Source organism: Leuresthes tenuis, unplaced genomic scaffold (assembly GCF_036924035.1).
Source record: "Leuresthes tenuis unplaced genomic scaffold, fLeuTen1.0.hap1 SCAF_11, whole genome shotgun sequence".
NCBI classification, from domain to species: Eukaryota; Metazoa; Chordata; class Actinopteri; order Atheriniformes; family Atherinopsidae; genus Leuresthes; species Leuresthes tenuis.
Window position 1 is genome coordinate 23521003 of NW_027325365.1, and position 10059 is coordinate 23531061.

Consider the following 10059-nt stretch of genomic DNA (forward strand, 5'->3'; position numbering starts at 1 on the left):
ATCAACTAGGAACAGAAACATTGTGGTGCCCAACAAGCATAGAAAACATTGTGAGTGCTGCCGCGCAAATGTAAAAAGAGGTGTTGAACTGATTTAACGTCAACAGAGATTATATTACAAGTGTTTCAGGCACTGCTCTTGACAAAACCCGACGCCTACATTACCCACAATGCAACTGCTATTCAGTTTGAAGAGAGCTAGAGATTCAGGTGCGTTGTAGCCTTTAGCCACAGGCTAACTTTTTCTTCTTCTCTCCTCCCGGTTTTGTCTCCTTTTTGTAATTTAGTTTTGTTGTTTAAGTTGAATCTGTATGATATACAATTATTAGGTCCTTTTTTCTTTATTTCAAAAACTTGAGCAATAATTTATGCAAAACAAAAATTTTACCCATTTCTCTGTAAAAAGGGGCTGTGATTTTATAAATGATAACCCCATCACGGGGGGCCATGGCCCTAAAAGCGTGTCTGTCTCTGCTTTTACTACAAAACGTGTGTGTGTGTGTAATTTGTAATCACAAATTGTCAAGTCATGACTCTCACTGGTGACATCAGCCGAGCCAGTTAGCCAGACTAGACTAATTCTAGAGCAACAAAAGGCTTCACAGAGTTTCTACAATCTGTGAAGCTTCAGTAACATGGCTTGTGGCTGATGGCATTTGTACAGCTGAAGGTGAGTACAGGATGTTTCTGCAGTTTAAACGCTCACAGCCAGCTTACTGTATAATGGGAGCCATGCTTGAAACTAATAAACCAAGAGTAATTGGTTTAGTTTGCTTTTGCACAGATAACTGAAAAATAACCACACAGTTCAGGGAACATGGGAATTATATAGTGAGAATATTGATATATAACCTCAAAGCTGCGTTATATAGCCATTGTGCTATTTCTTCTGTATTAACACAAGGGTAGATATGAAAACATACCTGTTATGTGTTGCTCCTTGAAATTTTTCTCTTTACAGCAACTCATATATTGATTCTGTTTAGTCCCGCCCCCCAACCTTTTAGCAAGAAATCATGTTAAAAAGTTTAACTCCTAAGGTTGGATAGCTGATAACTGAGAACAGAGTCTAAAGAGGCAATCGCTTAATTGCTTTTGGTACAGCACTGACCTGTTGCACAGAGAAAAATCCTCAGGGCGAAAATGCTGTTCATACAACAATGTACCCTCTTTCCTGTGGTGGTCTAATTTCCCAAATGGAAATCAAAAGCACATCTGGAGCACTGTGTGAAATGTGATCTTCAAGAGGGCAACCTGTTGGCCTATTGTAGCCGTTAAAGACGAAACGCTCGCAGCAGCTTCACCTCCGGTCTGACTCGTCTGGATCTTCGCCGTTTCTCCCCAGCTCTCTATCCCTAAATATTAAAATACCATTATACCAACTGATTTTTTTTTATTTTCAATTGAAAGTACATCCTCTTTCAGTTCTAATATTTTTAAGTAACGAGTTATAACAGAAATCATTTGGTCCTCTGCAAGTTTTGAAATGAGGTAAATGCAACCTCAAATGAGCAACATTAGCAAGTTCACACCTAGGTCAGACCGTGCGATGCTCAAGAGAAAACCACAAAAATACCCACATGTTGTATCTCACACTCCACAGGCCTCTGAGAGCAGATACGACTCAATTAGTATGGCTTATTTGCCTTCTCTCGAAAAAGAACTTGCAGCACCGCTTAGGATTGCAAAGTTGCCTCTGAGCAAACCACAAGGCCTCTGGAGCAATGCTTTTTGAACAGATGAGACCAAAGTGAAGATGTTTAGTTAAAGTCAATATAGTGTCAAGCATGGTGGTGGAGGGCTGATGATCTGGGCTGGTTCTGCAGCCACAGGACCTGGACACCTTGCAGATACTGAGTCCACCATGAACTCCTCTGTATACCAAAGTATTCTGGAGTCACATGTGAGTCCATCTGTCTGACTGATGAAGCTTGTCTGAAACTGGGTCATCAACAGGACAATGATCCCAAACACAGCAGCAGATCTACAGCAGAATGTCTGAAAAAGGTAATAATCAGATCCATACCTCAACCTGATTGAGAATCTGTAGTGAGAGCTGAACAGCATAAATTAATGCAAAGAAGGGTTGACACGATTGACGTGAGAGACTGATAACATCGTATGGAGAACAATTACTTCAAGTTATTGTTGGTAAATGTGGTTCAACAAGGTTTTGAATCCTGGGGTGTACTTAGTTTTTTTGAAAAACTGCTTCTACAATATGGTTGAATAAATAATAACGCAGTGTAAAACGTCATAACTTGACATTGGTTTGAGGTTGTGTTGACCTCATTTATATTTGAAACTCAAAAGCTTAAAACTGAAAGTGGGCGTACTTTCTTTTTCAAGAATTACAAAATATTGGCCATATCTATGCTGCGTGTATGCAAACATCAGTCAGTTGACAGAACATCTGCTGTCGTGGTAATATTGTTTGGTGTTCTGCAAACGCTCCCCTTTCAGTTTGAGTCCAGCCGTGCTAAGAACGGACACCTGTAGTGTTGAGACAGTTGTGCAGAGACAGGGACGTGTGGAATGACATTTTATTGCGCGATTAGTCATTTTTCAGACAACAAGGCTCCCCAAACATTAAAACAAACAGCAATGTACAAAACAGCACACCCTTTTTTTTTCTTTTTTCTTTTTTTTTGCCATCAACGAAAATTTTAATAAGGTAGTGAGGGTACATAACAGAAAGTAATGGAGTGCGAGGACGCGAGTTATGATGATGTTGAGATGAATGGGATGAGCTTGATGTCGAAGCCAAAGTAAGCACCATCGTCATTTTGTCAGGAAAAAAGGCCATATTTCAGTTAGAAATATTCTAGAGTGGGTGAAGAGAGGTTAAACATGATACAAGAGGGTTGTTATCACAGTTTTCAGACATTTTTACCAACTAAAAAAAAAAAAGAGAACAATATCGGTGTAGCACTACTTTATCATGCAATTTACTTTAGTAAACCTTCTGACACACAGACAAAATATACTTCAATAAGTAGAACTCAATACATCTCTGTCCAGCAATAGTCACAAAGCCTGTAATTTATACTTTTTAAATGTGAGATCCCTATCAAAAATAATATGCAGATTTTTATTTTTCTTAATATATCTAAAGTGCAAGTATCCATTTTTATTCAATGCTTTCTGTAAGTATAAAATACAAAGGAAAAAAACAGCAATATGTTTTTCCTGTTTATGTTATATTTTTCTGAAAGGAGGAGCATCATATATAACAAACCATATATATTTATATATATATATACACACACACACACACACACGCACACACGCGCGCGCACACACGCCACAGATAAAATATTTTTGAAAGATACAACATATTATCTCATATGGGGATGGTAAAGGGATCTAGACCAAACGGTGATATGGAATATGTTCATTGTGCATTGACCCCACCCCTTAAAATCCAGGATCCGTTTCCCCCAACATCTTCCAAACATTTGAATGAACGTCTTTGTAACTATACACAACGGTAGCCTATATAGTCTGCAGACATGATGGACCCTAGTGCTCGGTGCATGTGCAAACAGAAGACGGGCTGAATGAGCTCCTCTGTCACTGGTTTGTGATGAGTCATATAGTGCTTGGCTTTGACCAGAGGCCGCGATTGGCTGTATGATTAACCAGGAACTTTTAAGGTGGCCAATGAAAGACTACAACACTCAAACCTGTAACAGAGAACATTTGGTTGTCTTGGAATACCTTTCATGGAAGTTGAGTCTGTTGTCAGTCGGTACAGTTTAGTAGAGGTGGGTAGCCACCACCCACATTTCTTTTGTGGAAGTTTGTCATGTACATGTGACTGCATGGATGCAGTAAGAAGGAGGAACAAGCACACAAAGCACCTACAGTTGGAGCCACTGTAGCAACCTCAAGAATGTCCAACAAGTAGCTAATGCTGCACCTTGGGATTGTGTCAGCATTTCAGTTGTTTCTCTGTTTCAATCAGTCCACGAGTTTAAGGAATGGCATCGTTACCTGTAATTTGTGCAACAAAATATAAGCTCCTTGAATGCAATTTGATAAATGAACACCGCAGTTGTAAGAGACAAAAGGCAGGACAACATCACGATTAAGGACTGCTATGATGGCTCCTGCTGTATAATTAATCACAACATCATTCTCTAAAATGTTAACGGCTTCAGTGCGCCACCACTTTGTGTACACTGAACTTAACCGCAGACAAGCACGCAGCCCGACCGCCGATACTTTACAGAAAACAGGACGTAAAAGTCTGCCCTATCATTTTGAGTCCCAGGAACGATCGAGCAGTGTGGACACAACATGGCTGCAAGGTCAACCCGGGTTTTGCTGTGACACTGGGTAAGCTCTCATAAAATGAGAAATCAAAGTTAATCACACTGTTTTCAACCAAAGCAACCCCCCCCCCCCACCCAGATCCTTTTGCAACTCAGAGCTACGATCAGAAAAGGACGACTCATGTTTCACAACATGATTATTCTGCACTAAAAACACAACTGACCCAGTAGCACTGACAACTACAGGCTGTAATAAACAACACGGTTTAGTCTTTTTTTTGTCCTTTTTTTTTTTAAAAAGTGCATTTCACAGAGTGAACTATGAGCAGGTTCAGGTTCTCCTTATATTTGGCTATTAGAGAGAAAATACAAAAAACAAGAGAAAGGAAGTGTTGTGGTTTGAGACTCCATGTAGCACGGGGCCTCGTGGAGACCTAAAATTTAGTCAGGCTAAAGCGAGAACACTTTGGGAAACAAGTGCTGTATCACAACAAAGAGTCTTGACTCATGTTGAACTCAGGATGAACTCAGGCTGACCTCAGATGTGCTTTGCTGGGCACATAGTCATAGGTATGTTCAATGGATATGGGCTTTTTTTTTTTTTTAATTCGCAGGGCAGTGTAAGGAAATATAGTCATCTCTACGAGAGGGGAGAGAGATGTCTTGTTCTTCTCTAGAAAACTCCTGACTGGATCTGCCGAACAGCTGACTCAGAGGGTCCCGTTAGGCTGCTGCCGGTAAGCCCACTACAGTGCAGTGCCAGGCTTTGTTGGGCCTTTCACTGTCTTTCTGAGACAAAATATCAGCCAAAAACTCCTGCGTGGAGTAGATGGGATTTTCTGGGACATTTTTCTTGACCGTGTTGCCACAAGCATAACCAATCAAACACTGACACAATTATTAAAGTAAGGATTGAACGGGACCTCTTATGTCCCTGCATCCCAGGTGTGTCTCAGCTGTCTCACATGTCTGCTGGGCCCAGGCTCCGACTCCTTTTAGCCCCTTTTATTCAGCTGAGGCCTCCGAGGCTCAGTTTCAGCTCAACTCAGATGAAAATGAAAGAATGATCCTAAATTTGAACATTGGATCAACTTTTGCTGCACACACACAGAGATCCGGGGCCTTTTTTATGCTCTGAAGTCTGGGCTGCAGAAGAGAAGCACATCTGAGAGCAGAGTCTGCCCACACCAGACAAAGACTGGGATCCTCATTGTAAAAAAAAAAAAACCTCAAACGTTCTTTGGGTTCGCTGCGGCAGATTACTATTGCCTAGCTCACGTAAAAGTTAAAAGTCAAATTGTAGTTCACCTGTCCTGCCATCGACAGTCCCGGGCGAGAGAGGAGTCTCTCTTAGGTTCCATACACACAGTTTCCTGGCTTCTAATGACAGGAGGCCTTGTGCAGTTCTACACACCATTCAGAATACTTTAGAGGCCTCCCGAACACTCAGATAGCAACAAGAGGCCTCAACAGGGGGAGAGACTGTATGTGTGTCGGCCACCCCTGGACCTAAGCCCCAAGATACTATTGAACTTCAATGTAGACTACAGCAGAGGGGCTGAGATGGAGAACGCCAGCAGTTGTTAAGTGTCTGCATTGTATGTTTGGAGAGGAACTCCGAGGGAAAGGGTTTTTCTCTGGGGCGATCCCATAGGGGAAAACGTAAAACACCCAAACTAGTCTATGCGCATTGAAAGACAGACAAAGCAGCCAACTGGTTTACAGAATGTGACAGGAAAAATACCTCACTACAAGTTCGACTGTTTCTCTGTTTGACCAGTCTTCACATTTGGGAAATATAATGCAGATGCATCAACCTCTTCATCATGCTTTCAAATATCTACTGATCACGAAGCCTGTACAATTAATTTTTTTTTTCCTCTTTTAATAGTCTGTACACGCAATACAATGCCACGATTGGCACGTACACAATATTGCACACGAATATAAAATGTCCTACACCGGTCAGTGGCTTCCTCTCTTGCTGGGAGGGAGAAACCCGACACGTTTTGGACAACATAATGTGGAGAGATGAAATCTGGAGAACAAAGAAAAGCATCAGAATAACAATAATGCAAAAGTGACATATTTCGAGCGGCGAGGCCCCCAAGGAGCAATTGAGGGGCTGTAGCACCATGAAAGATAGATCCTGCCTGGGCCTTGCACCGATAGGCCTCTACATCCACTGGACTGCACTCACGCTGACTGCATGGGACCGGCTGGCCTGTCTGGCTGTTTTTTAACAGCATCCATCTCAGCCCTGATAAACGGCCTCATCGAGCCGCTCCTGATTTTGTCCCCCCCACCCCACCCCAAAAGCATCATGGTCCATATGCTAAGATTTTTTTTGTTTAAATCCTAAATTCCAGTCTGCACTGCCATGCCTAGCACATTCTGGGTCGTTCTCCGGCTCCGGAGAGACACATCCCCAACTCTTCCAGAGGCCACACAGCCAGAGGTGTTGCTAGAGATTCTGAGCTCAAGGTTGCTATAACACAGTGAGCCCCCAATCCCTAACCCACCCCCCTTCGCACCCACTACCACAGCTGGTTCCCTCAAAGCTCCCAGCAGCCTTTCAGCTCACTTTTGGTGTTGCCACGCATGCTCCATGCACTGCAGGGGTGTGGAAGCCACAGCCCTGGTGAGTATATATCTCTGCCTACATAACAGCACTCGTAAATGAAGACGTACAGCGGTCGAGGTCACAGACCATCCACGTGAGAACACGTAAACGAGTGGAGTGTATAAGGCACGAGTCGTAATAACGTCAGAGAGGATGCGTTGCCTCGCCGCGCGCTGCGCTGATGCGTCTTTTTGTTTGTTTGTTTGTTTCTGCGCCTCGCGCTCCTACAAGTGGACCTTATGCTTTTGCAACCCCACCCCACCCCCACCCCTCCTCCACCCGGAGGAAAAAAACAACAAAGAAAAAAACTTAACCCACAGAAAACGTGGGTATCTTAATAACGAGTTTTTCTTTTTTTTTTTTTACAGCTGATTCACAAAATCATAATTAGTACATCTAAGTTAGCACTTTTTTCTTTTAAGTTTACATGGACATGGTGCAAGAAGGTTGATATTCGATAGAGTAGCTCAGACATGATTTATCCCATTTTCTTTGAGGTGCACAAAGTTGGCTGTTTAGTTTGGTGTCTCAACCTTTCCCGAATGTCATGAAATGCTGTCATTAACTGACCGTGTTCCACGTCAAATCAAAGAATATAGTCTATTTGCCAACCTGTTTTTTTTGTTTTTGTTTTTTTTTTTTTAAACATGAGCCACACACACATGCTGACAGGTGTTTACAGGCCTGCAGTGCTGCGGTCTGCAGATTCATACACTTTAAGAGTGCGTTCACGTTTATTCTGCGTACCTTTTTAAAGTAAACTATACATCTGGTATCAGATTTTGGTTTCATAAAGTCCATCGTAGGTTATTTTCTCTTTGTGCTGATGTCAATATTCATTCTAGATAAAGACTGTCATATTTATATAATAGAGATCTGGTTTAACTTTGATTAAATCTTAGCATGTTACCAGTTTGAAAACATTTAAACATTATTTTTTGAAATAGCTTTGATGTGTGCAAAATCTGTCATTGATAGAGATATAAACACTCTGTTCATTGTCATTTAAATCAAGTAGGAAACAGTTCATATCTTACAGTTCAATCCTTGATAGCAGCGGCTTACTGTTACATGGGTGGTAAGTGGGGTGACATCCAGTAAAATGAGCGAGGAGACAGCAGAGGGGCTGCCATGTCTGTGGAGGTTGTGTGTGTGGGGTGATTCCCTTGGAAATTCTCTTTCTATTTTACAGTTTGAAGTCTCGTTTTCTCTCACTATTCAGTTCTGTCTCGGTTATTTCGTCTCAGCTCTCCTGAAATCCGCGTCAGTCATCGTCGCCGTCATCTGCGCCGTGTGGGCCCTCAGGTAGCAGTTCGGAGGCCCGCTTCTCTCTACTCCTCTCCTGGATCTTCCTCATCTCCTCCGCGTATTTACAGAAGGTGTTACCGAATTTGGACCACACTTTGCAGGGAACCGTAATGGAGTTCCGATACGTGGGCTTCACCTCGCTCACCCGCATGAAGACTCCGTACTTATTGGAGCCCACGTCAAAGAAGAAGCGCTTGTTGTCGACCGTGAGCGAGGTGCCCTCCGGGAGCTCCGCCGGCTCCTCGTCCACGCCGTAGTCATCGATGAGTTTGGCTAGAGCGTCGCGGAACTCGATGAGACCCTGCGCCGGCAGAGCGATGGTTTGGCCTTGCGCGCTTCCCAATCCGGGCCCCCGATTAACGGTCTGTCGGATCCTCAGGAACCGCCCCCTCTGGTTCTCTTTCAGATCCATGTAATATTTCCGATTCTCCCGCACCAGGAATTCGCTCTTCAGCGCCCGCCGGGGCTCATCTTGCACTATGTCCGGGTTTGTCGGGCCCAGTTGGGCGTAATGTTCGATAAAGTCCCCGAGATAATCGCGGAACTCCACGGCAACAGACATGGAGAGAGTGAGGCGGCTCTTGTTTCCCCCAGCCCCGACCTCGGCTATCTTTAGGAAGCGGCCTTTAACATTCTGCTTCACGTCAAGGTAGAAGCGCTTGTTCTGGATGTCGATGCGCTTGGAGGCGAGCTCCTCGGTGTCGTGCTGAAGCCGGGACATGGCACCCATCGCACCCGGGGGCAGCGAGCCGGGGCCTGCGGTGGGCCCTCCGTGGTCACTGCCACTGTCTCTGTCCGCCATGATGCTGCCTCCCTGCTTTACCTTCCACCGTCTCCCTCTGCCTGCTGCAACCTCGACTGCCCGTCAAACCACTCCGCCGCTCTATCGCGAGACGAGAGAAGAAGGTGAAAAAAAATGAAAGTAACTGTAGTTTGTGCTACTGTAGTTCACCAGACGGGTGGCGTTCAAGAGAGTCACGCTGTTTTTGCAACTGTTCACATAATTTTCACGGGATCTTTCAGTAGAGCCTATTGCTAAACAAGGTTGACCTCCATGCGTTTAAAGAACTGCAGTAACATGATTCATAAAAAAGTCAATAGAGTATTGATAGATAGAATTCAGATTAAAGTATTTAAAAAACCCAATTTATTTCCTGCTTTCTAAAACTCAATAAAAGGCAGAGCACGGAAGAAGTCTTACCAGCCGATTGTTTGGGTGTTTTTACCCCCACAGACGGCTGTGTGGGGGCTTCAGCACCACGGACAGCGAACCCAGGCAGTCCCCGTGGAAGCTAAGAGAGAGTTGGAAGGGGAGGGGGGTAAGAAAGATTTCTGAATGAGCAGCAGTAATGGCTGTGTGGGAGTCTGCAGACCTGAGCTGATAAACTGTGAAGCATTATGAATGATTATCCCGTGATCAGATTTTCTTTTGTACCCCCGATTCTCAGTGTTAGTAGCGTTTGGAGGGTTAATCAGAGTTAAGTGTGATACCCTGGACTCCCAGTCAGGAATCGGAAACTGGGGTTGACATGAACTTGTGTAAATTTAAGAGGTTTTTGACGATGGCAAAATAAAGAATAAATACTGTGTAATATAAAATGAAACCGTTTTTGAATCATGTATTAGAACTGAACATCAAATACTGTTATCTAAATAATTTTAGTTCACGTGGAAGTCATTTGCAGCTTTTTGATACATATCATTAATCTGTTCAGCAAGTAGTGCTAAACATTAGTTGGTTATATTTTTTATTGTAATTTACTAATTGAATGATATTTTGTAAAAACGGTATTCTTGAAAACCTGAGCGCTTGGTTTTTGTCATTATTAGCTGAGATTTTATTGACAGAACA

General features: G+C 43.3%; 1 protein-coding gene across 1 annotated transcript; it reads right to left on the bottom strand.

The window, feature by feature from the left end:
- Positions 1-2528: 2528 nt before the first annotated feature.
- Positions 2529-9091, bottom strand: purab (purine-rich element binding protein Ab). The gene is made up of 2 exons (XM_072396178.1): positions 7937-9091; positions 2529-6314 (listed from the first exon to the last, which is right to left on the bottom strand). The coding sequence occupies exon 1, from the start codon at positions 9007-9009 to the stop codon at positions 8164-8166; it is 846 nt and encodes a 281-aa protein (XP_072252279.1). The 5' UTR covers positions 9010-9091; the 3' UTR covers positions 2529-6314; positions 7937-8163.
- Positions 9092-10059: the final 968 nt, after the last annotated feature.

What these genes read in the sequence shown, in the direction of transcription:
- purab (XM_072396178.1), bottom strand. Translation starts at nt 9,009, where the DNA reads ATGGCGGACAGAGACAGTGGCAGTGACCACGGAGGGCCCACCGCAGGC.